At 45.4% G+C, this 26102-nt stretch overlaps 1 protein-coding gene across 12 annotated transcripts; it reads left to right on the forward strand.

The window, feature by feature from the left end:
* The first annotated feature begins 27 nt into the window (after nucleotides 1–27).
* Nucleotides 28–26077, forward strand: TTC19 (tetratricopeptide repeat domain 19). 12 transcript variants are annotated; one of them, XR_009698571.1, is made up of 12 exons: nucleotides 59–297; nucleotides 377–495; nucleotides 2315–2425; nucleotides 2885–2923; nucleotides 3706–3762; nucleotides 4076–4137; nucleotides 6310–6404; nucleotides 6764–6865; nucleotides 21583–21737; nucleotides 22916–23078; nucleotides 23635–24236; nucleotides 25262–26077. XR_009698571.1 is itself a non-coding variant. In XM_061176734.1 (11 exons), exons 1-11 carry the CDS (start codon nucleotides 114–116, stop codon nucleotides 23766–23768), a joined length of 1221 nt encoding a protein of 406 aa, XP_061032717.1. In that variant the 5' UTR covers nucleotides 59–113; the 3' UTR covers nucleotides 23769–24410. The 12 variants fall into 12 exon arrangements, 9 of the variants coding, with proteins under 9 accessions (XP_061032725.1, XP_061032717.1, XP_061032721.1 ...); XR_009698573.1 differs by having other exon boundaries at nucleotides 25299–26077; XR_009698572.1 differs by lacking the exon at nucleotides 25262–26077 and adding an exon at nucleotides 24833–24860.
* The last annotated feature ends 25 nt before the right edge of the window (nucleotides 26078–26102 follow it).

The following is a 26102-nucleotide window of genomic DNA, read 5'->3' on the forward strand; positions in this document are numbered from 1 at the left end:
CGTCCCGGCCAATCGGCGGGCGCTCGACGCCAGGGGCGGAACTTCCTGGGGCGGGACTTCCGGGGCCCGGGCCGCGGGCCGCAGTCCGCAGTCCGCAGAGCACTCGGGTGACCATGTACCGGCTCCTGGGCGCGGGCCTGGCCCTAGGCCTCCTGCGGGTGGCGGGGCGGCGGGGTCGGAGCCGCTCGGCGCGCCTGCTGCCGGGTCCGGCGGGAGGCCGAGCGCCCGCGGCGGTCGTGCCGCCGTGCCGAGAGGTGCCGCGCGGCCTGGGCCCGGGCCTGCTGCCGCTGCTGGCAGGTGAGGGGCGCGGGCCCGCGGGCTGGGCGGGCCGGGCTGGCCGGGCCGGGCGCGGTGACCTCAGCGCCCCTTCCCACAGCGCTCGCCTGGTCCTCGAGGCCCGCCCCGGCGGAGCAGGAGCGGGAGCGGCAGGGCGCGGGCGGGGCCGCGGCCGGGGACGCCGAGGCCGAGATCATCCAGCTGCTGAAGCGAGCCAAGGTGAGGGCCTGCAGTGACGGTGACACCGGTGGATGGAGGCCCGGCGTCTCCAGTGCAAGGTGGAGGCGGCGCCGGGGGCAGCGGAGTTAGCCAGCGTTGGGGGTGAGAGCGCTGGCCGGGAGAACTGTGCACACGTGTGGCGTCCTGATGGTGCAGTTTAATGCGGGCCGTGCGCGGTTTGGTCCTCCTCTCTCTCCCCCTCCTCGGGTTATCGCGTCTCTTCCATTGGGCTGACTGCCGCCACCTGGCCAACAACGTCCACACTGATGCCCGCAGACTGCGGGGTGTGCCGACGTGCCAGCTCCTCTTTGGGGCTTCACCTGCCCCAGACTAACCCCTGATCTTAATTCCCCCCCCCGCCGACACCTCCCTTCACCATCTCCTCTTTACTGCCACCTACCTAGTTTTCCAGCGTGGACGCTTCATAGTCATTCTTAAAACTTGTGGTCCCTAACTACCACCTCCTGATATACTTAGAGTCCAGCAACAGATCCTTTTTGGATTTTGCCACCAAATCCAAAATATTTCTCAAATCTGCCCCCTTTTCTCTGTCTCTCCTGCTGTCACCTTGGCCACGCTGCTGCAGCCTCCTAACTCCAAGTCTCGTCTGCCTTGTTGGCCCCCTGCCACCCAGTCTTCATGCAGCAGCCAGAGTGATTTTTTAAATGTAAATCGGATCGTATCACTTCCTTGCCCATAAACCTTGAATGACTTCCCACAGCATTTGTGATAGAACCCAAACTCCCTGCCGTGGCCTGTGAGACCCTACACGATCCACCCTGCGTTGCCTACCTACCTATTTGGCAATCATCGTCAGGCTCACCATCCTCCCTTCACGTCTGTTTCCTTTAGTTTTTGAGTTTTTTTTTTTTTTTTTAGAAGGAGTTAATTAGTTCTTTTTATTTTTATTTTATTTATTTATTTATCTTTGGCTGCGTTGGGTCTTCGTTGCTGCACGTGGGCTTTCTCTAGTAGCGGCGAGCAGGGGCTACTCTTTGTTGCGGTGCGTGGGCTTCTCATTGCGGTGGCTTCTCTTGTTGCAGAGCATGGGCTCTAGGCACGCGGGCTTCAGTAGTTGTGGCTCGCGGGCTCTAGAGCGCAGGCTCAGTAGTTGTGGCGCACGGGCTTAGTTGCTCCGCGGCATGTGGGATCTTCCTGGACCAGGGCTCGAACCCGTGTCCCCTGCATTGGCAGGCGGATTCTTAACCACTGCGCCACCAGGGAAGCCCTTGACTGGTTTTTGAAGAACCATTTTCTTCAGCCTGTAGGGCCTTTGCTCGTTCCCTACTCTCTGTTTGGGTCATTTTCCTCACAATTCCTTGTTTGGTTGACTCTTTCTCTTCCTTCTTACCTCAGTTTAACTGTCACTTCCTTGGAAGGCTTCTCTGACTCCCATTCAGGGGGACCCCTTATTGTTCCTTTCTGTTGCTTTTTTTCCTAGCTTTTATCATTAGTTGTCATTAAGCTTACTTGTCCTACAGGGTCACTTCCAGCCTGCAGGAAGAGAGAAAGAGGATGTAGGGCCAGCAGCTTCCTTATAAGATTTGATAAAAATTGCTTACATTCCTGCTGCCTGCATTTGTTGGCCAGAGTTTTGTCATGTGGCCAAACAGAGCTGCAGGGGAGGCTGAACTCCCTGTCGCCATTGTAGACATAATGCCTGGTGCATAGTAGGAATTCAGTCAGTATGTGACGAATGAATGAATAACTTCCTTCTGTGTGTTGGGATATATAGCTGTACCCACTTCCGTGTGGTAGCACAGGCATTTGCTTTCTTTATATTTCATTTTCTGTTATTTTCTTTGTTTTCTCTTTTCAGTTGTGCATCATGAAAGATGAGCCAGCAGAGGCAGAGCTAATTTTGCATGATGCTCTTCGTCTTGCCTATAAGAGTGATAACAAGAAGGCCATCACTTACACTTACGATTTGGTAACTCCTCTCACCAGTCTGAGCCATTGATGATTAAGGGTGGATGCAGGAGAAGGGTGGTTAGGCTCCTGATTCATGTTCCTGACCTGCAGCAGGCCCTGAAGCTCTTTGGTTTTTGTTTTTACTAAGTTTTCTTTTGGTTTCAATTTTTATTACTCTTGGGGTGTCACTTACAAGACGCCTCAATCCCGGACAAAAAAGAAATGAATATCACTAATATTTGTTTCTTCAGTGTAAGAGTGGATCTAGATTTGGTTTGTCATCATCAAAGTCTGTGCGCGTATTTGTTCTCACACCATTGCTGTACTTTGCTACTGGCAGATCAGTGACATACTTTTCTCTCTGGACTATTTTTTTAACTAGAGGGTGAAAGCAAAGGGGAGTCTTCAGCTTAAAGGTTTTGAAGTAAGTAGGAATACAATGCTCTAAACTGAAAAACAACTTGTAATTAATTTTCAGATGGCCAACTTAGCATTTATACGGGGTCAGCTTGAAAATGTAAGTAAATCACTTTGTAATGTCATGAATTTGTGAAGGGGTAGCCTGAAGGAACCTCTGTTAGTAAGGGTACAGGCTAAGCTGCTGTAACAAAGAGACCCCAAAATAGAGTGACTCAAATAAGAAGGAAGCATATTTCCCTTTAATGCATTAGTCCAGAGGTAGCTAAACCCTGAAGATGGGTAGGTACCTCTGCTCCATGAAGTGGCCCAGAAGCCCAGGTTCCTTCTAAGATATGTCCTCATCTGCGTAAGAGAGCTGGCTCACCTCCAGCCTACAGGAGGGAAGAAGGAGAGGATGGAGGGCAAGCAGCTTCCTTACAAAATATGATTTAGAGATTGTTCACATTCGTTCTGCATGCATCTCTTGGCCACAGCTTCATCATATGACCACACCTAACTGCAAAGGAGGCTTGACCTGGTAAAAATTGAGGAGAGTCTAACTAAAAAGATGGCGAGGAGGGTGAATATTAGGGGATAGTTTCCAGTCTCTGCCACAGTGGGTTTGGAAAGGAAGTTAATTTCTGAAGTTGGTTTCTACTCATCACAGAATAGTTTTCAAGGTGCCCAGAGGATGTGCAGTCCTGGTATTTTAGTTTGTTTTCCCACCACAAGGTTACCTTTCTCTTTGTATATGTGAGTGTCAGTGTGTGTGTGTGTGTGTGTGTGTGTGTGTGTGTGTTGTGTTTTTCAAGGAATGGTACATCAGACTAGTACTTAGAATCCAGGGTCATCTGGATAGGGGACCCAAATAAAACAAAAATCTTTTCCTTATGCTTTTAGGCGGAAAAACTTTTTAAAGCAACAATGAGTCACCTGCTTGGAGGGGGCATGCAACAGGTAAGGGCGTGATGTAGGATTGCTCCCTAGCCGAAGCAGTTTTCAAAAGTCTTACTTCCTATAAACTCCACCCAGCCCCCACGTGTGCTTTGGCCAAAGAGTTGGAATTCTTTTTCCCTAAGACTGGTATAAAAATTGCCAGTCTTTCATTCATGCAAAAGCATGGTACCTGAGGAATTCACAGTTGCCTGATGGCTCCAAAAGTCTAAAGACTATGGCTTTCAGGTCAAAGTCAGTCTAGAAGTTGATCTGAAATATTCCATGAGGAAATTTTACTTGTTATGAATTTCCTTCATTTTTCTTTTCCCAACAGGAAGACAATGCAATAATAGAAATCTCTCTAAAGCTGGCCACCATTTATGCTGCTCAGAATAGGTAAGTATAGTCAGAATCTAGGCGTGGAAGCAGCCAAGGAGTAGGGCTGTGGGCAAAACTTTGACCCTGGGATGTTGCATACTTTTCATTTACCTGCTAATCACCTGGGTCTCCAAAACTTAGGTGTCGCACTCATAGCGCTCCGTCCCTCATCTTTGAAATCTTGAGTCTTTTCTGGGTTTGCCCCTGCTGTTTCCATTAGCCTGCTGAGCGGGAGGGACATGCAGCCCTCATACCTTTGGCTGCACCGTGACAAATCTAGTCAAGTTTTCTGTTCCTACTTGAACTGGGAAGGGAAGTTGTACTTAGAACCTTAGTTTAGCTTTTCCTAGGAGAGGAGGGAGCACTGTAAAGGCTGCTGGGGATAATGTATTTTGCTGGTGTAAGGATCAGCAAACCAGGAAGTTAGGTATAAAGTTAAATGATGAGAGAGTTGCTGTGGGAGTGTCTTAGTGGCTAGCTCAGCAGGCAGCTTTTAAAGCCCATAGAGATTATCTGGTAGCTAGGTTTTAGGAAGCAATACCTAGGAGTGGAGGAGAGACCTGCAGGTGGGACCAGAAAGCAGTGCTGAGTTAAAAGTGTTAGATGAGTCTAAGTTGTTACAAAGAAGGAAGAGTCTGCGGGTACACAGGAAAGGCTTTAGGGGACAATCCGGGTGTGTGCCGTGGATGAGAGAGGCCTGGTACCTTCCTTCTCTAGGTGGGGTTGAAAGAAGAAACCCTAGGATGTAAGCAGAGAGCTCCTCTAGAGAGTTATATTTTGGGGTAAATTTAAGGAAAGACCTAAGTAAGCCTGGCTTTTCCTTTGCTTTATCGTTGCTGCAGAAGGTGGGTACCAGAAGTTTGGAGTGATCTCAAGCCTGGTGCTGTAGGAAGAGTGCCCACTGAGGCCGGGGGCCCTGGCACTGGTCCCTGCTGCTCTAGTCAGCAGCTCCTTCATTCTCAGCGGGACCCAGTCCGTCTCCTGGCATTTGGTTGGGCACTAGATGGGCCAGGGCCTCTGAGGGGCTCTGACTTCGAGTCCTTAGAGGAGCTTTGCGGTTGGTCCATGCAGGGGAGCGTTGCAGCCTGGTCAGTCTCCCTGGACGGGTGACCAACAGGACTAGCTATGGATGGGGTATGAACTCCCAGGGTAAGAAGCAGCCCAGAGGTAGTAACAGTGGAGGGTAAGACACATCCGTAGTCTCTGAAGAGGTGAACGCTGTGTAGTACCCACTAGTAGTTCGCCTGGAAGTTACTCAAAAGTGTTTTTTCATTTTGATTTATTAAGAAACGCATGAGACCAGGAAATGTGTGGCCAGGTCCTGAGGCTGAGAAAGGCTGATACGAGTTGGGAGGGGTCGTTGGTAGACATTTTGCTGTGACTCAGGATGCCTTGTGGGCAGCCTCCCCCGTTCCGTGCCCTGATCGGATAGGGTCCCTCCTGCCAAGGTTTGGTTCTTCTGAGAACAGTAGAACAGCGGGGTCATCTGGCAAAGCACGAGAGGAGAAGAGGTGAGCTTGGTAGTGCCACCTGTGGTGAGAAGCTAAGAGCCAAAATGGAAGAGCAGAAACCAGGGCTGAGCTTGTGGATGGAGTCAGAGTTTATGTCGTGTTTCTGTGCGTCTCTGTAGAAACCAGCAGATGACCCTTGTTCTGTCCAGAGTCAGTCTCCCTGCTGCCTGGGTGCCCTCTCCAGTTGACTGAGGTCCTGAGAGTGGGGCTAAATGCCTTCTCGTGCCGTAGCTAGGAGTTCCATTTCTGTAAAGGAAACTTGCATCAAAGACCTGCAGCTTGGGAGGAGTGTAGAGCTAACAGACCTCCAGAAACTGAGTGAGGTCAGCAGTTAGAATCCTTACTGCAGGGGCCCTCGCCTCCGTTGGTAGCGTATCACTTTGAGCAGGGGTGAGGCTCTCACGCGTGGAGGAGCTGACCCCTCTGAACTGTGTTAGTGGGAGGTGAGGGAGCGGCTGCTCACGTCGGTTATTGAAACTCTGTCTTAAGTTAACGTTAATTAGGTGACCAAAAAAAGCCCAAACTCTTGAGAAAGGGCAGATTGACGCCTCTTAGAGACTTTAAACAAAATTCCCTCTTCCCGTCTTACACTTGATAATGTAAACCTGAGCTGGAAAAACGAGGACAGAAGAGCGCTTTGTGAAAGGTGTACAGCTGATTGATGCTCTTTGCTTTACAGGCAGGAATTGGCTCTTGCTGGTTATGAATTCTGCATTTCAACTCTAGAGGAAAAAATTGAAAGAGAAAAGGAATTATCAGAAGACACTTTGTCAGGTAGGGAAACCTGACTATTTTTTGGACAGTTGCCTTTTTTGCCACAAAGGGCTTCACTCTTAGGCTGCGGTAAAGGAAACAGAAAGGTATCCGAGTTGGGGGAGGGAAAGCTACTCATTTTGGAAGTTGTGGCTGTTTCTAAGGTCTCAGAGGGTTTGGAATTAGATACTTTCTTTAAATGACTTGACCACTGGTTGTTGTTGTTTTTTTTAACCCCGTGGTGACATCTTCATAATATATCTGTTGATTTTTATTATATATCATCTCTGGAAAATTGGGGAGCAGAAAGGGAAGGTTTTTCTCTTGTCTCTTGGTTCAGCTACCAGTCACAACGCTAATTAAGTACCGTTGGTCCCCAGTGTCCACCAGATACGAGAGAGAGGAAGCGAAGCTCATGTTTTGCCTGTTTGTCCTCATTGCGGAGGGAAGAGCGCGAAGAGTCATGCTGGGAACAGAATGGGGTGGGCGAGACGCTCTCTGGCTCTCAGCCATTTGGGTTCCTTCCTCCCTCCCTCCCTCCCTCCCTCCCTCCCTCCCTTCCTCCCTTCCTCCCTTCCTCCCTTCCTTCCTTCCTTTGTATTGTTGATTTACAATGTTGTGTTAATTTCTGCTGTACAGCAAAGTGACTCGGTTTTACACATATAGACATTCTTTTTTAATATTCTTTTCCATTATGGTTTATCCCAGGAGATTGGGTATAGTTTGCTGTGCTCTGCAATAGGACCTTGTTGTTTATCCATCTAAATGTAATAGTTTGCATCTACCAACCCCAAATTCCCAGTCCATCCCTCTCCCCAACCTCCTCTCCTTGGCAACCACGACTCTGTTTCTATTTCACAGGTAAGTTCGTTTGTGTCAGATTTTAGATCCCACATATAAGTGATATCATATGGTATTTGTCTTTCTCTTTCTGACTGACTTCACTTAGTATGATAATCTCTAGGTCCATTCATGTTGCTGCAAATGGCCTTATTTCATTCTTTTTTATGGCTGAGTAGTATTCCATTGTATATATGTACCGCATCTCCTTTATCCATTCATCTGTCAATGGACATTTAGGTTGTTTCCATGTCTTGGCTATTGTGAATAGTGCTATGAACAGAGGGGTGCGTGTGTCTTTTCGAATTATAGTTTTGTCTGCATATATGCCCAGGAGTGGGATTGCTGGATCGTATGGTAGCTCTATTTTTAGTTTTCTGAGGAATCTCCATACTGTTCTGCACAGTGGCTGCACCAACTTACATTCCCGCCAACAGTGCAGGAGGGCTCCCTTTTCCCACACCCTCTCCAGCATTTATTTGTAGACTTTTTAGTGATGGCCATTCTGACTGGTGTGAGGTGGTAGGTACCTCACTGTAGTTTTGATGTGCATTTCTCTAATGATGTTGAGCATCTTTTCATATGCATTCGGGTTTCTTAATGTGGGTTGACGTATTGGGAATTTTCAGATTTGACGTTCATTCAGTAGCTCTGATTTCACACTTCCTCTTTGCCTAGAGCTAGCATGATGCTAGAGTTACAGCGGCCAAGTCTGTTGTCCCTAAAGCAGTACATATGGCCTCAAAGAGTTTTCTGTACGCACGGGTCTTCCAGCTCTCGCTTGCACATAACTCAGTTTTCCTCCTTCATACTCCGCTGAAGCCCCCTTATTAAGGTCACCAGTTCTCAGTCCTTATCTTACCAGCTCTGCTTACTAGCAGCTCAACCCGGGTGATCACTGTCTCCTACTGGAAACCTTTCCTTCGCTTGGTTCTGGGACACCTCACTGGTCCCTTGCCCTCCCCGGGTCACCTGTAAAGGTAGCGGGCCTCAGGGCTGTCTTTGGCCCACTTCTGTTTTCTCTCTGCCCTCACACCCTAGGAGACAGCAGTTAGTCCCATACCTTTAAACGTCAGTTTTACATCTTCAGCCCCCGCCTGTACGTGAGCTGCAGACTCGTGGGTCAGATTGTCTACCTGGCATCCTGATCTGAATGCCTAATGGTCGTCTCACACTTAACATGTTGGAAATGGGTCTCTCTTTTTTTTTTTCCTGCATTGATTTAACTTTTTTTTGTTGACGTATAGTTGATGTCTAATATTATATGTTACAGGTGTACAGTATAGTGATTCACAGTTTTTAAAGGTTATACTCCGTTTGTAGTTATTGTAAAATATTTGCTATATGTTCCCCATGTTGTACAGTTGTACAGTATATCCTTGTGGCTTATTTTGTACCGAATAGTTTGTACCTCTTACCCCCTATCCCTATAGTGCCCCTCCCCGCCGAAATGGGTCACTTGATTTCTGCCCCTCACAAACTGGTTTCTCACAAGGCAGCCCGTTTTGTAAATGGCACCACCATTCAGCCGGTGCTTTGGCCAAGAACCTAAGCATCATCTGTGATTTCTTCCTCATTCCCTACGTGTAATTCACCAGCAAGTTGCACTGAATCAGCCATCAAAATGCATCCACGTCACAGCCGTCTCACCCTCTTGCCCTACCGCTCGGGTCCAGGCCGTCATTGCTTCTTGCCTGGACTCCTGTAATCGTCTCCTCACAGGTTTCCCTGCTTCCCTTCACTCCCTCAGAGGATTTACTGTCCGCCCCCACCTGCCTGTTTGACACCGTCCTTCCACCTTCACCACCCGGCTCTCTTCTCGCTGTCGTACGTTCCCAGCTCAGTGCCGCCTCAGGGCCTCGTACCTGCTCTGGTCTCCATGGCCAGTGGTCTTCGTCCGGGCCTCTGCTCCGGAGGCCAGCCTGCCGGTCAGTCTTCCCACCTGCGCGCCTTCTGCACCTCTCTCCTCCCCTGCTCCGTCACCCTGGGAAGTAGGCGTGTGTGTGTTGTGTGCTTGTATCGCTGCTAGAGTTCATTTTTGTTCAAGCGTTTTTAGTGTCTGTCTTCCCTGTCAAAGAGGGAAAGAGCCTTCATCTGTTTTGTTCACTGCTAAATCCCTAGGACCTAGAGTAGTGCCTGCTACATAATTGAGGCTCAGTAATAATTGCTGAGCGAAAGGGCAAAAGGCCTAACAAACACTGACAAATGTCAGTGCAGTATGGAAGTGCTTTGAAAAAATTCACAAAAGATGTAAAAACAGGTTCTAGCTGTCAAATAAGTCATTTTTGAACTATCCACACCCTTGCTGTGTTTCATTTATACATTGACTGTAGACAGTTGCTTAAGAGTATAAAGCAGTCTTTTCTGGCTCCAAAAGCGATACGAGGGTGTTGAAGAAAATTTCAGACAGCATTAAGAAGAAAATAAAGATCACTCATAATTGTATTAAGAACTCCTGTTTATTTTTTGGTGTATGTCTTTCTAGGCTTGTTTTCCTCTAGCTATTTACATTTTAATAAGCAGATGAGGAGTCACACTGTACATGACTTCTTTGTAACCTGATTCTGTTTTTTAAATTGGGTCTCTTTTTTTTTATAAATTTATTTTATGTATTTATGTTTGGCTGCATTGGGTCTTCGTTGCCGCGCGCGGGCTTTCTCCAGTTGCGGCGAGCAGGGGCTACTCTTTGTTGTGGTGCGCAGGCCTCATTGCGGTGGCTTCTCTTGTTGCAGAGCACGGGCTCTAGGCGTGCGGGCTCAGCAGTTGTGGCATGTGGGCTCAGTAGGTGTGGCTCGCGGGCTCTAGAGCGCAGGCTCAGTAGTTGTGGCGCACGGGCTTACTTGCTCCGCGGCATGTGGGATCTTCCTGGACCAGGGCTCGAACCCGTGTCCCCTGCATTGGCAGGTGGGTTCTTAACCACTGCGCCACCGGGGAATCCCTGTAACCTGATTTTTTAAAAATTTAGTAGCATATGGTGAAAGCACTTCCTTTTCCTAGGTGAAGGGAGTCTTGTCAGAGCAAACTAATTTCTATTATAAACATGATTTTTACCTTTTACTAGTTATACAGTAAAGAAAACATGTTGCATTGTTTTTTTGTTTGGTTTTTTTTTTTTTTTTCCGGCCGGGCCACACAGCTTGTGGGATCTCAGTTCCCCCACCAGGGGATTGAACCCGGGCCATGGCAGTGAAAGGGCTGAGTCCTAACCACTGGACTGCCAGGGAATTCCCATGTGTTACATCGTTCTTAATTTTATTTTTTTTCTAAAGAAATATAGTCCCTGTCAGTTTTTTAAAAAATAAATTTATTTATTTATTTATCTATTTATTTATTTACTTTTGGCTGTGTTGGTTCTTCGTTGCTGTGCGTGGGCTTTCTCTAGTTGCGGCGAGTGGGGGCTACTCTTCGCTGCGGTGCATGGGCTGTCATTGCTGGCTTCTCTTGTTGCGGAGCACGGGCTCTAGGCACACGGGCTTCAGTAGTTGTGGCTCACGGGCTCTAGGCACACGGGCTTCAGTAGTTGTGGCTCACGGGCTCTAGAGCGCAGGCTCAGTAGCTGTGGCGCATGGGCTTAGTTGCTCCGCAGCATGTGGGATCTTCCTGGACCAGGCCTCGAACCCGTGTCCCCTGCATTGGCAGGCGGATTCTTAACCACTGCACCACCGGGTAAGTCCCTGGTAACTGCTTTCTTAAAGATAGTAATCTATCATCATTATGTGCTTATAATATATTAATTAGTATATACTTGGGTTTCTTTTAAGGTTTTCCATTCTGATTTATTCATCTGATGACTCATAACAGTATATGGTGTCTGAATTAGGTGATATCATTTGAGTTACATGGTGATACTGGTCTCACACATACTTCTTTTGCAAAACTTTTTCCCATTTGGTTTTCACTCAATTTCCACATGAATTTTAGATATTTTTCATGTGAATTTTAGACCTTTTTGTTCACTCCCCAAAGTGCTTTGAGAATGAATTGTTAGATTTGTGTTATGTTTATAAATTAGTTTGGGGAGGTTGCCATCTGAATTAGTTAGCGTTTGACTACAAATAGCAAAAAATTTCAACTAAATTAAGTTTAGCAGTGAGGACACTATTATGTCATGTGACTGGCAGTTCAGTGAAAGGGGGCAGTGCTTTATGGCTCACTGAAGTCCTGAGGGATATGGTCTCCCCATCCTCACTGACACTCTCAGTGTGCTGGCTTTCTCTTCACACTTTCCTTGTGGTTGAAAAGTGACTGTCAGATCCCAGGAATCTCATCCAGAAATGACAGCGTCCACTTTGCATGTTTCTCTTAGAATCAAGGTAATTTTTCCTAGAAGTCCCCCCCAAGATTTATGCTTACTTCTTGCTGGCCAGATTGGGTTATATGGCATTTCTAACCCCGTCCTTGGCAAGAGAAGTGGCATTAGCATGATTGGCTAAAACTGATCAGGACCCATTCCTAACAGAGGTTCGGAACCGCGTCCGCTTGAATCATGTGAGGAAGGGGGCTGAGACCAGCGGCAGCTCTGTTCTCATCGCGCCGTCTTCCCATTCAGGGGCGTGGTCTGCTTCTGCGTACACCTCTTTTCAGGTAGATCTGACAGCTGTTTTGGTACATTTCATTCTAAATGGACACCTTACTAAACTATTTGCTTTTGAGTTGACATTCACACTATTTCCAGATATATAATTAAAGATTTGGGAGGTCATGATAATTGTCTTTTTTCAGATAGTTATACTTCTGTGTCCCTACTCCCTCCCCTTATTAAATTTAGTTCATTGGCCATAACCTCAGAACATTAAGTAACAGTGGTGCTGGACAACTTTGTCTTGTATCTGATTTGGCGCAAGACCGTGTGAGAAGATGTATTATTATGTGTGGAGGAAGCCAGGCTTGCCGGTAACTGGTTAATTGTTTGGTATGCTGCTGGGTAATAGTTAATGCTCATATTTTATTTAGACTTTCACATTTATTTTGTTTTGTGAGATCCATAGTGTATTTCCTGAGCTTCTCATCACAGGATTGTATTAATGTGATAAAATGAATTGGCATGCTTTCTGTGTTTTCTGGAATAGGTGTGGGGTATTACATGGAGTGATCTAGTCCTTGGAAGCTGTAGGATCTATGAAACCACATGGCTCAGATCTCCTTTAGAGTTGATTCGCTGGCAGCTTTTTTTCTTCTTTCTTCAGTTACTTATACATTTAAGTTTCTTCCATTTTCTAGAGTTGATTTCAGTACCTAGGACAGTGCCAAGAGCACAGCTTAAATAAATACCTGTTGAATAAGTGAATGCATGGGTGAAAGAATTTTGGAGACCTGTATTTTCCTGGAAGGAACTTACTTAGGAATTATATTTGTAAAGCATAACTTAACAATATTCTGTTGTGTATTCAGGATCATATTCCTTTCCCAGTTTTTAATTTTGTGGATTTATTTCCTTTTTTTAAGAGAGTTTTCCCACTGATTCCTTCCTCCTCTCCTTGAGATGAGAGTTTCATTCATTTTCATAGTTTAAGTAAAACACTTCTGGAGAGTTGAAGTATTTCTGGTGGCATATTTGGTTTCATGAGTGCCTGAAGTCTGGCGCCTGGTTGGAATTCCGGCTTTTCCACTTGGAAGAGCAGTGGGGCTAGACAAGTTACTTACCCCTCCTCAGTGTCCTCGTCCATACAGTAAAAACACAGTAGAACATGCCTTACAGCGTTGTTATGGGGATTACATGCTCTAGGATTGAGACTGGGACTCACTGAGGACTCTGAAGGAGTCTGCTGGAATGTGGTGCATCTGCTAACCTAGTTTATTAAATGGTTTAGCTCCTCTGTGTTTACCACTCTTAATTATGAAGGGCCTTCCTGGCTCTTTTATTCATAGTTTCTCCTGGTTTTTGTCGATTTTGTTGACCTTGTCAAAGAGCCACCTTTTGGTTTCATTTTCTCTAACTTTTTTGTTGTTTTCGACCTCCCTTATTTCCACTCTAATCTTTTATATCTCTCCTGCTTGCTGTGGGGTTTATTTTGCTCTTTTTCTAGTTTCTTAGGTAGAAGATTAGGTTGTTGATTTAAGATCTTTCCTAATGTAGGCATTTACAGCTATAAATTTCCCTCTACTGTGTTAGCTGCATCCCATAAATTTTGGTATGTTGTGTTTTTATTTTCATGTATCTCAAAATATTTTTCAATTTTTCTTGTGATTTCTTCTTTGATCTTTTGGATATTTTGGAGTGTGTTGATTAATTTCCATATATTTGTGAATTTCCAAAATTTCCTTCTGTTGTTGATTTTTAAGTTCATTCCATTATGGTCAAAGAGCATGCTTTGTATGATTTCAGTCCTTTTACATTTTACTGAGACTTGTTTCATGGCCTGGTACGTGGCTTATTCGGGGGAATGCTGCGTATGCACTTGAGAGGAGTATGTCCCTTAGCCGCTGGGAGACGTGCTCTGGAGACATCTGTCAGGTCTGGTTGGTTTACAGTGCTGTTCAGGTCTTCTGATTCTATCTAGTTCTAGACAGAACTTTCGTTTTTGTGAGTTTTTTCTTTATACATATTTCTATGCTGTATAGAGCCCCGGATATATATATCTTCATTGTGAATTATCCTTTCATCAGAAAAGTGATTCTTTTTTTCCTACTTAAGGTATTTGTCACAAACTTTAGTTTTACATTGTTGACTGTATCTTACTCTTAAACTTTCTGAGTAATTTTGTTTTCAGTATGTGTTTTGTAGAGGGCTGTGTTTGGATTTTTTTAACCTAATCTGAGTATTGTTGTCTTGTGGTAGAGAATCTTAAAACCTATTTAAAGTTAGAATTGAAAGTGATATTTGGTCTAACTTTTTACATTAAAAGCTTTCCATTTTTGTTATTTCTTATATTTTCAAGTCCCTCTTTTTTTAAAAATAAATTTATTTATTTATTTATTTTTGGCTGCGTTGGGTCTTTGTTGCCGCGCACGGGCTTTCTCTAGTTGTGGCAAGCGGGGGCTACTCTTTGTTGCGGTGCGCAGAATTCTCATTGCAGTGGCTTCTCTTGTTGCAGAGCATGGGCTCTAGGCACGCGGGCTTCAGTAGTTGCAGCACACGGGCTCGGTAGTTGTGGCTCGCGGGCTCTAGAGCACAGGCTCAGTAGTTGTGGCGCACGGGCTTAGTTGCTCCGCGGCATGTGGGGTCTTCCCAGACCAGGGCTCGAACCCGTGTCCCCTGCACTGGCAGGCGGATTCTCAACCACTGCGCCACCAGGGAAGCCCCTTCAAGTCCCTCTTATAGGGACGATTGTCTCACTAAACCTCCATTTATATTTTGAAAGGAAGGCACATCTATGGTCTCCAGTTCTATTAAAGGGTAACCTAAAAATTTCTAAAAGACATATTTGACTCAGAAAAAAAATTCTGTTTTCAGTTTCTTCTGTAAGATGAGGTGACTACAATTTAACATTCTCCTGCCTCTCCCCACTTGTTTTTTCTCTGTGATCTGGAATTTTAGATGTAGTGGGACTTTTTGCAGAGAATTCTGAGGCCAACTTATTTGCCTTCTTTTTTATATATATATAAATTTATTTATTTATTTATTTGTTGGCTGTGTTGGGTCTTCGTTGCTGCACACAGGCTTTCTCTAGTTGCCGCGAGCGGGGGCTGCTCTTCGTTGTGGTGCGCGGGCTTCTCCTTGTCGTGGTTTCTCTTGTTGCAGAGCAGAGGCTCTAGGCGTGTGGGATTCAGTAGCTGTGGTATGCGGGCTCAGTAGCTGTGGCTCACAGGCTCAGTAGTTGTGGCAAGTGGGCTCAGTAGTTGTGGCTCGCGGGCTCTAGAGCGCAGGCTCAGTAGTTGTGGTGCACGGGCTTAGTTGCTCCGCGGCATGTGGGATCTTCCTGGACCAGGGCTCAAACCCGTGTCCCCTGCATTGGCAGGTGGATTCTTAACCACTGCACCACCAGGGAAGCCCTGCCTTCTTTTGTAGATAACCTGTTTTCTCCTGCCTGGTTACTTTGTAGGTGTCAGAAGCTTTTTAGCATACGGTTAGGGGGTTGGTCTCTATGAATTTTGTCTGGTCTGTGGTGACCCTTCATTTTAAAATCCAGTTCTCTTGAGCTTCTGTAGTGCACCTTTGATTATTGCTACAGTTCTGCTTTGCTGTGGTTTATTCATTCAGGAGTGTCGTTTACCTGTATGTTGGACTCTTTCTTCTCTGTTCTGTAGTATAAACTTATTCTCTCCTCTCAGGTTCTTGTCTGTATTTTGGGAATTTTTCCAGTGTGTATTCCATATTATTGACTTATTCAGAAGAGTCAGTTCTGTCCTTTTCTTCTTCTGGTGCGTTTTTTTTTTGTTTTGTTTTTTTAAGACTTCAAGCAAAAATAAAGAGTGGAGACTTTAACAAACACCTGTACACTTTCCCCGTAGCTTTGTCAAGTCTAAGTATTTTACCGTATGTGCTTCAGGTGATGATTGGGGCAGGGAGGGGGGAGTTTAAACCCCTGTGTACTCCTGCTTGATGTAACTAGCAGGTAAACCATCTATTTACTTGGTTTTGGTCTTTATCATTCTTATGCCTGTTTATTGTATACATCAATAAACAATATGTTTATGTTTTTAAACTTTTTATGGACTAATACGTTTTTAAACTTTTTATGAATGGCATCATACTGTACAATTGTTTCTGCAGTTTTTCACTTATCATATTGCAGAGATTTATCCTCCTTGATACTTAAAGCATCAGGGTTTTTTGGCATAAAGGCCCTGTTTGCTTGCCACGCTGTCTGTCCAGAAGGGATGACTTTCTTTACTTAGTCCCTGGGGTGGGGGTGAGGGGTGAGGTTGTGCTTTTTTTCCATCCTGGAAAGGAGGGATACAGCTAAAGGTGGCCTTGACACCCCATTGTGGGCATGTACTCACTTCTCCTGTTGATGGACATGTAGGTTCTACCTGTTTTGCCATAGAAAATAATGCTTGGACCTGTGTCTCTGTGCGCACATGCAGGATGTTCCCTAGGGGTATACCTAGGAGTGGAATTGCTGGGGTGCAAATACTAGACATTACCAAATCGCTTATCAGTGTGCTTTTACTGGTTTACATTTTCAGTGGCAATGTGTTAGCATTCTTGTTGCTCTATATCTTTGTTATTATTGGACTCAAATTTTTGGATGATCTGGTGGATATGATGGAGTGTCATTGTGGCTTCAGTGTATGTTTCTCTGATTACTAGTGAGATACAGAACACCTTTTCATGTATTTATTGGCTATGCAGATTTCCTGTTCTGAAAACTGTCTCTTTATCCCCTTTGCTTATTTTTTTGAAGGGTTGTCTTTTTCCGAATGATTTTTAAGAGTTCTCAGCTTAATGTCTTTGAGCATCTTTTTTTGAGCATCTATTTTGTTGGTTACATTATCTTTTTGTGACCTTGTCTTTGCACTTGAGGGCATTTGACAGAGATTGAATGATTAATTCTATTGAATGTAATAGAATCTTTTGACATTTCCCTTTATAGTTTGTGTTTTCTGAGTCTTGTTTAATAAAATCCTTCACTCTTCTAAGGTCAGAAAGATAGTCTCTTCTACATATTTGGCTTTTTTACATTTAGTCTTCAGTTACTTGGACTTTATCTGTAACGTGCTGTGAGGTAATGATACGACTCTTTCCCTCCCTCAAGCACGGACCTTAGCTCAGGACTGTTTTATTAGTGCGTCCGTTTCTCCCTGGTTTGTAATGACATCTCTGTACCGAGCTTTCATAGACATAGGCCGTGTTGTGTTGTTACTTCTGTAATTAAAACTTTTAGTTTTATTGTATCTTCTGTATTTAGTTCAGTACCTTCACGTTTCTAGTCATTTCTTTTTATATATGTTCGTTCATTCAACCAGTCAGTCAAGAAATAACTGATGGAATGCCTGTGACATGCCAGGCGTATTACTAGGCACTGAGGTACAGCTGTAAATAAAGCCTGAACGACGCCTCCTCAATTTCTAGTGGAGGAAAAACACACAATAAACACTATCCACTCACTTAATAACATATCCAAAGATGATAAAGGGCTACACAGATAACTTTATGAGGAAATATGTATTTAGGGGAGAGGTGGGGCGGTACAGTATTTTATAGAGGGGTCAGGAAAGGCCCGACTGGTAAGAAACCTGGAGAATGGGAGGGAGTAAGCCAAGTGGTCATCGCTGAGCAAAGCTACAGGCAGAGGAGGGGCCAGTGCCAGGCTCTGAGGTGGAGCATACCTGGCGTCTGAGTCAGCATTTGGCCCTACTTAGTTTATAGTCTGGGATCACTCAGTTATCTGGAGGGGAAGACCTCCTTTTTATTGTCTGCTGATTTCCATTTCTGATGCATCTTCAGGCTTACCTACTTGGGGTTATAAATTCATCTTCAGCGGGGTTCGAGAAATGAGTCTCCAGGCTGGTTTTGTTTGTTTCTTCCAGGCACTCGGGTCCGAGCCTAAATGGATGGTATAGATCTAGACATCACACTGCGTGTGCACAGGCCTGTGATAACAGCTTTCCACGCAGTCATTGTTCCCTTCTAGATCCCGGCTTGGCCATTCAGGCTTCTCTTGCAGCCTCTGGGGAACATCCTGGTTTTATGCAGGGGCTTCACATCTAGTTCTCTGTTCTGCACAAGGTGAAGAATCCAATTCTGGATTCAGAGACGCTCAGGCCACCCACAGAACCAACCAGAACTGGGCTTCTCCTGCATCAACACACATGCTTTCCACTTCGGGTTTTAGCTTATTTCTGATTTCTGGCCCTTGGGATTTCCTTCTCTCGGGAACTCAGCTGTACATGTAAAAGGATATTTGTTATAATTTATCTAATATTTGAAGCAGAAGGGTTTTCAGATTATCAGTCATGTTACTGGAACCAAAAACTCCTTCCACTGATCCCATTAGTGGTCTCAGGAAGTGCCGATGGGGTAACCGGTTAGGTAATGAGAGATTCAGCTTAGCAGAAATTCTAGGATGTTCCTCGAACATGGGTGGCAAATACCTTTAGGTTCAAAGACCCTGTAGACTTTCCTAGATTATTATTGGTGGTGGGTAGGGGGACTAGATGCTTGTGCTCACGTTTTCTTAAATTCGAGATGCTCTTTTTCTTACTGATGGGGAGTCCCTATTCCTGTTTTTCTAAGTGCATATAATTGTTCCAGTAACTTACCAAACTCCTTTTAGTCTGCATTTATGCAAGCCTAATTTGATATACTGATACGTTAAGTAGATTGAGCCATTCTTGGTATTCCTGGAACGAAAACTGCTTGGTGCATTTATCCTTTGTGCATTTGAGAATTCAGTTTGCTTATATTTTGAGTACAGATTTCTGTGATGAATCTTGTTTGTTTCATAGACTGATTTTAGGTAGCTCATCTTTTTCTCCTAGGAATAATTTGTGAAAAAGAACTATTTACAACTAAAGTTTGAAGAGATAAGTATGCTTCCCTCCCCCTCAGATTCCAGTAATCCTTTGGGGGAAGCTCTGTATAAACGATCACAATTTATTTCTCAGCTGTTATTAGGTTATCTGATTTGTTCTTGTCTAATTTCTAACAGTGTTTATATTAATATTTCAAAGAACCATGTTTTAATTGTTATTAGAAGAGGAACTCTTTTTGGTACTTTACTAAAGGTATGAACTTTTAACTTGGCAGTGTGCTAAAGGTTTTATTATGGAGTCTTTTTATTTCTCCCTTGGTCCTATTTTTAGAGAAGTATATTGTTTAAAAAATTTTTTCATTTTTTTGTTAGTACGATTTGAATGTGCTATGAATTTAAAATGTATTTTCTTCTTAACAATGACAAAATATTACAGCTAAAATTTTACCTCATCAGTTATTCTTTCTAAAAAGCTTTACTATCTTTTCTGCCATTCTAGTTTAATTTCCATTACGGATAATTATGGGGTAATTTTCTACTAGAATTGTCACTTTATTCTTGTACTTTTGAGTTATAGTGTTGAACATATTTTCTAATTGTAAACTGTAAAAAAAGCATGCTTTTGTTAATTGTAGAAATATCTAAAGAGAATTATTAACACACATTCCAGAAATATGATTCAGTAGTCACGTTTGAAACATACAGTTTCCAGAATTGGAATAATTAATTTATACATTGTTTTGTGATAGTTTTGGTGTATGGTAAATATTTTTGTTTTTAAGTGTTCTCCAAGAACATGGATTTTAGTGTATCTGTATATTCTCAGTCTGTTACAAATAGCTTATCTCCTTGGACCTTTGTTAGTAAGTGAAGAGAGCACAGAGGTTTGTCTGTCTTTACCTGGACCTTTGTCCATTACATTATCTCCCAATAGTGTGGATCTTAAACTGCTGCTGATTTTATAAGCTTTTGCTCAGCATTTTAAAAAGAGTGCTCATAGTGAGATATATTTTTTCGTTTCAGCATTTCCTTTTAATAAATACGGTATCTTTACATGTGGTATTTATTTGGTGCCATCTTACGTTTTGCTTTTTTATATTGGTTATATTTATCCATAAACTTATATATACTTTCTATATTTATAAAAATAATTTTCATCTATATTTTTTGAAAATAAATTTGTAAGGTGATCTATTTAAAACTACTCCTAATTTGATTTTAAGAAAATGATTATCATTACCTTTTGTATATAACTAGGCCAAAGTAATAACTTTGGATTTCTACTTGAAGAAAAACATTTTTTTTTCACTTTTACCTTCAGATATTATTTCAGTAGGTATTTTTATTTGCATTGTTTTATGTAAACTGTCTCGTCAATAATTGGTCATACTGTTACTTGGTGACATAGTCTTTAAATTCTCTATCCCATTTGTAAGTTTTCTGAAACTTGGATGATATGGAAGGAAAGGTATTTGGTGTGAATACCTTTGCTGGTAAGGAAACCTGTCTGAACCCTTTCATTTGGGTGTCTAATAATGGTGTTACAGAAGATTATCTGAGGGAACCTCTTTTTCAAGTCCTTTGTGTAAACATTTACTTTCAGCTGAGCTGTTTGCAAAATTTCCTTTGATCTAGTTCATCACCATTTCCACATTTTTTGGTATCATCTCTCCTGAGTCTTTACTTGTGCAGGTTGCTTTTAGTTACTGGTCCCTAGGTCTGTTTTCTGGTTCTTCTCACACGGCATTAGGCATTTGAAGTTTGTTCTTTTTTAGACGTCGTGTAGTCAATTCTTGCGTGTGTTGGGAGGTGCCATATCATTGCAGCCTTTTACTGTTCTTCAAAAAATGGATTAGCTGTTCTTTAAATTTGGCTCGTGACTTTCCATTTCAGGATTCTGAGTGTTCTCTGGTTCCTTTCTGTATGTACGTAGCTATTTTCATACCTGAAAACTTCTTCATTGGCCCTAGACTTTTTCTTGTTGTTAACTTCTTCTTCTTTGAGTTTATCTTCACCTGGTTCTGCTAAATATTGTTAGATTAAAATTTGAAACTAAGTGTGGACTCAGACGTCATTTAATTGGATATTGCAGTATTGTGTTCTATAAGAAATATGTATTTGGTCATTCAGATGACGAAAAATATTTGGTCTTTATTCATAGTTTCCCAAATCCTTGGAATTTCCTAGGTGTTGGGAGTGATTTAAAGTGTCTTTTGTTATGTTAATGAGGTGACTTGGACTGCACCTAAGGACGGGCTGGTTGCAGGTGGAGCCAACCACGAGATGAGAGGGTTGGAACCTTCAGTCTCAGCCCCGACCTCCGGGGCGGGGGGAGGGACTGGAAAGTGAGTCAGTGGCCAGTGACTGAATCATCTGTAATGAATGAATGAAGCCTCTGTAATGAAGCTGCCATCAGCATCCCAAAGGATGGGGTTTGGGGCGCTGCTGGGGCAGTGGCGCCTGGAGAGGGCAGGGAAGCGCCAGGCCCCTTCCCACACACCTTGCCCTGTGCCTCTTCCATCTGGCTGTTCCCGAGTTACAGCCTTTTATAAACCGGTGATCTAGTCATCTGTGAGCCACTCTCTGATGAACCTGGGGAACCTCTGATTTACAGCCAGTTGTTCACAAGCACAGGTGACGACCCGGACTTGAGTCTGAAATCGGGGGAGGGGGTTAGCCTGTGGACTCTGGGTGGATGGTGTCAGAATTTACTTGGATTCTTAGATACCCTGCTGGTGACCAACTGCTTGTTGGTGTGGAGATGCTCCACCCCTTCCCCAACATACACAGGTGGGTCCAGGAGCCAGTTTAGATGTTAACCCACCTGAATTGTCACCTTTGTGTAGCAAAGTATAATGTTAGGAGTACTTCTTTAGTGATGTGAAACAATCAGTGTGGGTCTTGGTAATAAGAAAAATGATCAGGGCAGCTTGGCCACGTCTCTGCCTCACTTTCTGCACTGTACTTGTTACATCCCAGCCCTGCTCTTATTTCCTTCCTAGTGGAAGAGAAAGCCAACACCCACCTCCTCTTGGGCATGTGCCTAGACACCTATGCCCGCTACCTTCTGTTCTCCAAGCAGCCATCACAGGCACAAAGGATGTATGAAAAAGCTTTGCAGATTTCTGAAGAAATACTAGGAGAAAGACACCCACAGGTAAGGGAGGAAAACAGAAGGACTGTAAGACAAGGTTTCAGAATCCAGAAATACGAAATGGGGACAGATAGTTAGCAGGTGGCCCAGGTACATCCCCTTCCTCGTGCCCGACCACCCCTCCCCTGCGCCCAACTGCTTGTTTCTAGAAGGATTTGAGGCTGCTGCTGAGTTACTGGGTCTGCCCAGCAGGGCTTACGTGAGGATTGGTTTGCACAGCACGGTATTTTAGGTACTGAATCTTATGAAAATCTTACGAGGAACAGGTTAACACATGCAGATCCTCACCTCCTGAGCCCCACCGATAAAATGCCAGGGGAACATAGGGGGAAAAGGACGGTGGGACTGCATTAAACAAAATTAAAAACCACTGACATAGAATTTAAGCACAGCATGCAGAGCCTTCTGTTAGAACGGTAAACACATTGAATTGAAATCATCTGTTTTGTCTTAAGAGGTTAAGAAATGGGTCACTTGGTGAATGCTTGGTACCCCCCAACCTAGGACATGAAAGTTCTAACTGGACTAAAACATGCCCCAGGGCTGCGAGCAGATGAGCAGGGCAAGTTACTGGGCTATGAATTATCTTCAGGAACGGGGGTTTAGAGCACCCCTTCACGGGATATCGTTGAGAAATAAGACCACGACAGACATGGAATTCGAATCACCAGGTACTAGAACCCGGGGCCTGACGTGGAGGAGGAGGTGAGGCCCGCCGCTCTTAGTGCCACAGCGTTTTGTAGACTCGGTGGGAACTTTTCCAAGAGCAGTGGCGGGTCTCTTCTTCTTCCTGAAAGATAGGAGCGACATCGTAGTACAGTACGGCTCCGAGGCCGGCTTCTCAAGGGTGCTGAACCTTGAACAGAAGGGGATCAGATTCTGTCGCTTCTTTTTGCTGTTATTGTTCATTTGCTGCTTCTCCTTTGATAATTAGTTAGCTTCATAAGTAACATTCACCCTGTTACCTAGTGTCTAGATTTGTATCATTTTCCAGAGGGTCAGACTGATGCTGTGCAGTGGGAATGATCAATGCACCTGACTTGCTGACGCCCTGACCTTTGCTGGACTGCCAGGCAAGGCGACCCCTTCAGTGTACCCCCAGTTTGTCAGACTCCACGCTGACTCTCGAGCTGTGGAGGTGTCTGCAAGCAGCAGCTGCCTGTGTTTCCTCCCGCGTGTAGACCATCGTGCTGCTGAGTGACCTGGCCACCACCCTGGATGCGCAGGGCCGCTCCGACGAGGCCTGTGTTCACGCGCAGAGGGCCTCAGACCTGGCGAGGCAGGGGGAGCACCCCGAGCTCCACGTGCTGCTCCGTAACCTGGCTGCGGTGCTGATGCACGGAGGTGCGGAGCGCGGGGCTGGGCGGGCGGGCCGGCCTCGGGAGGGGTGCGTGGTGCTGAGGGGGGCAGTGAGGACAGGATGCTCCCGAACCCACGGGCCAGTGGGGAGAGACGCAGGGGAGGCGCCGTCGGGCCCAGCTCACGTCCCGCCTGTCGTCCTGCCCTGCCGGCCTATCGGGCACATCGAGGTGGAAACGTCTGCAGTGGCACCTCATTTCTGTAGTGCTTTACAGGTTTCTAAATGTTGTCTCACGCGCAGCTTAATCTGTTCCTCACGGAGCTCGTGTGACAGCACGGCCGCTCGACGGGCATACTCTGCCATTCTGCTCAGAGACCCGCAACGACAGGTCTCTCACCCGAACCACCGTGGGCGAAGGCCGTAGCCACTGGAGTGTGCCAGGAAGGGCTCCGTGAGGTCCCGGGTGTCACGGGGTGAAACAAGGCCACGTGCCATGAACTAGACTTGTCCCATCACTTGCGCTTTCTCTTCACAATCTCTTTCAGAATCATGGTGAAACATACATTTTCTTTACTCTTCCTTCTCTCCGGGTTATTTTAGAGCGATACGCACAAGCAGAAGAGGTCTACCAGGAAGCGCTGAAGCGAGCAAAGCTGAAGAGAGATGAGGTCTCTGTGCGGCACATCAGGGAAGAGCTGGCCGAGCTGTCACGGAAAAGCAGACCTCTGTCGTAACCTTCCCAAGCTCTAGACCCCCCCTTTGTTGTGGGGAACTTACAGTAACAAACACCTCTCATTCCAGTCCCAGTGGCACCCTAATCAATGGCTTAAATCCTTTGTCCTTGATACTCAAGCCCCCTCAGCTTAGCTTCGCTGGGGCACGAGCTGTACACGCTGTGCACACTGCTGCGTTTGCTTTGCGAAGAAAACTCGCCCCCCCACCTGACTGATTTTGCTTCTGCGGACGGGTGTCGGTTAATGCTTTCCGTTGCAGCAGACGGCTGGCGGGTTAGGTGCTGTCCATGCTGGTCCGAGAATAACTCTAGATTAAGAGGGGCTAGTTTCCCTCTGGGGTGGGGTCTGGTATTTCAGCCAGGCATCTCTCCCATAAGATTTTTGTCCACTGATTGATTGATTTGCTGCCTTCTCTTATCAATACCTGGCAGACCAGAGCTACCGGTCTCATGGCAAAGGGGGATGACGGTGAGTTATTTTCTCTTATAATCTATCTATCTCCTGAAGCCCAGTGTGGGATTTAATGCGTAAAAAAGTAGTATCTTGGCTTGCCAGCAGCATGAAGTTTTAAAGTGGGAATTAGGCACTTGAAAGTATAGCGCCCATTTGATTATAAATAAAAGCAAACTGTATGTTTTTGTATGTATCATCTGGTTATATACAACTGTGAAAAAAGGAGGGCAAGGAGTGACGACCCCCTGCATCCCTGCTCTCTGAGCATTCACTCCTCTGCACCCGGTCACGGGTGTCCCCAAGCCCTCTGACCGAGTGGGGCCCTGTAGGTGTAGCGTTGAAAGCCTCCCAGTCGTGCTGACGTGTCCCACTGGTGCTGTAGAGGAACCAGTGCCCTGGACCCGAGCTCAGGCTTTTGGAGTTTGGGTCTCAGTATCCTCGTCTGTAGTGAGAGTCTCTCTTTAGCCCTGGGAGCATGCATTTGGCAGATGACCTTACCTGGATAGGCCGCTGTGTTGAGAGCTTTATCACACTGCCTCAGAGTATGTAAAGTACACAACACAGGGGGCATCGATGGTGTTTTCACCCCAGCAGTTTTGCGGTTCTTCTAGGTACCACGAAGGAATCCTGTTGTTGCTGGTATGCCGGTGGCGGTGGTGGGGGGGGTTGGGGGGGGTTGGGGGGGGTGGGGGATAAACTGACAGTTGGGTTCCTGTGTACATACTGGGAGAATCCTTTCATAATAAACTAGACACTCTGCAATAATAGTGTATGTATTCCATAATCTTTGAGTTTCTTATAAAAAAATAATTTACTAAAGAGTTAGTTAATAAAAGTAAAATACAGGGATTAGACTAAAACTATGATCTTAACATTGCGGATGTATCCATCTTCCCACTTCAATCACTCAAGTCTGACTCTGGAGAGAGAAACTTTAACTCACGTTGAGTTTCAGTGCAACCAGTCTTCATTTATTAGTGACTTTAAAAAATTGTCAACTACTCACCTTCTTCATTGAGAACGTTTTTACCTTCTCACAGTTGCAGGAGTTACCGAAAGGGAGGTTTTTCGCTCCAGGTTTTACTGAGAATTTCTGAGCCTCCTCAGTGATGCGGCTCCCGGTCCCGGAACACCTGCGGGAGTTTTCAGAAAGCTCCTGTGCACGCGGTGCGGTCACTACAGTTCACTGCACCGAGGCAGCAAAACGAGGAGGACTGGCCTGCCACTGATGGGGCTGAATCCAAAGGTGAACCGTTCACAGTATGAAAACTTGAACTATCTCACTGGAGCTTTCAGGGCGTGGACAGTTGAAGACAGAATCACCCAGCACACCCACATTCAAGCACGACGCATCTTCTCCTCATGAACACGCGCTGGACACTGGCTGGCTGTCACAGTTCTGTGAACCGTAGCTTCGTTCTGGGTGCTAAAAAAAAGCCACTTGCCAGGCTGTAGCTTCAGAACCCTGGGGTCTCAGCCCGCAGCATCCCGCCTCGGTTCACAGCTGACTTGGCCAGGTCACGACACGCCGGGGTGGGGCTCCACCTCCCACACGGTCTGCCCCCTCCGCAGGCCTGCACTCCGTCCTGCCCTTGTTCTGAACTGAGGCAGGACCGTGGGTTTTGTCTCCCGTTGCGGGATCTCTTCTCCAGGTGGCGGCAGGTGAAGTAAAACAACTTGCACTGTGATGAGGAGGCGTGAGTGGTCAACAGCCGCTCCCTTTGGGTCCTGAGTGGAGCTGCACAGGTGACGCACAGGGCTCTGATCTGACGTGTTCTCAAGAACTAGTCATAGAAAAATACCAGCATCATCTCTTTGGGACTGTTGACAAATAATTAAAATCTAAAATATTACTAGTACCTAAACAAAATTTTAAGCAAA

This window comes from Eubalaena glacialis, chromosome 19 (assembly GCF_028564815.1).
Source record: "Eubalaena glacialis isolate mEubGla1 chromosome 19, mEubGla1.1.hap2.+ XY, whole genome shotgun sequence".
Taxonomy (NCBI): domain Eukaryota; kingdom Metazoa; phylum Chordata; class Mammalia; order Artiodactyla; family Balaenidae; genus Eubalaena; species Eubalaena glacialis.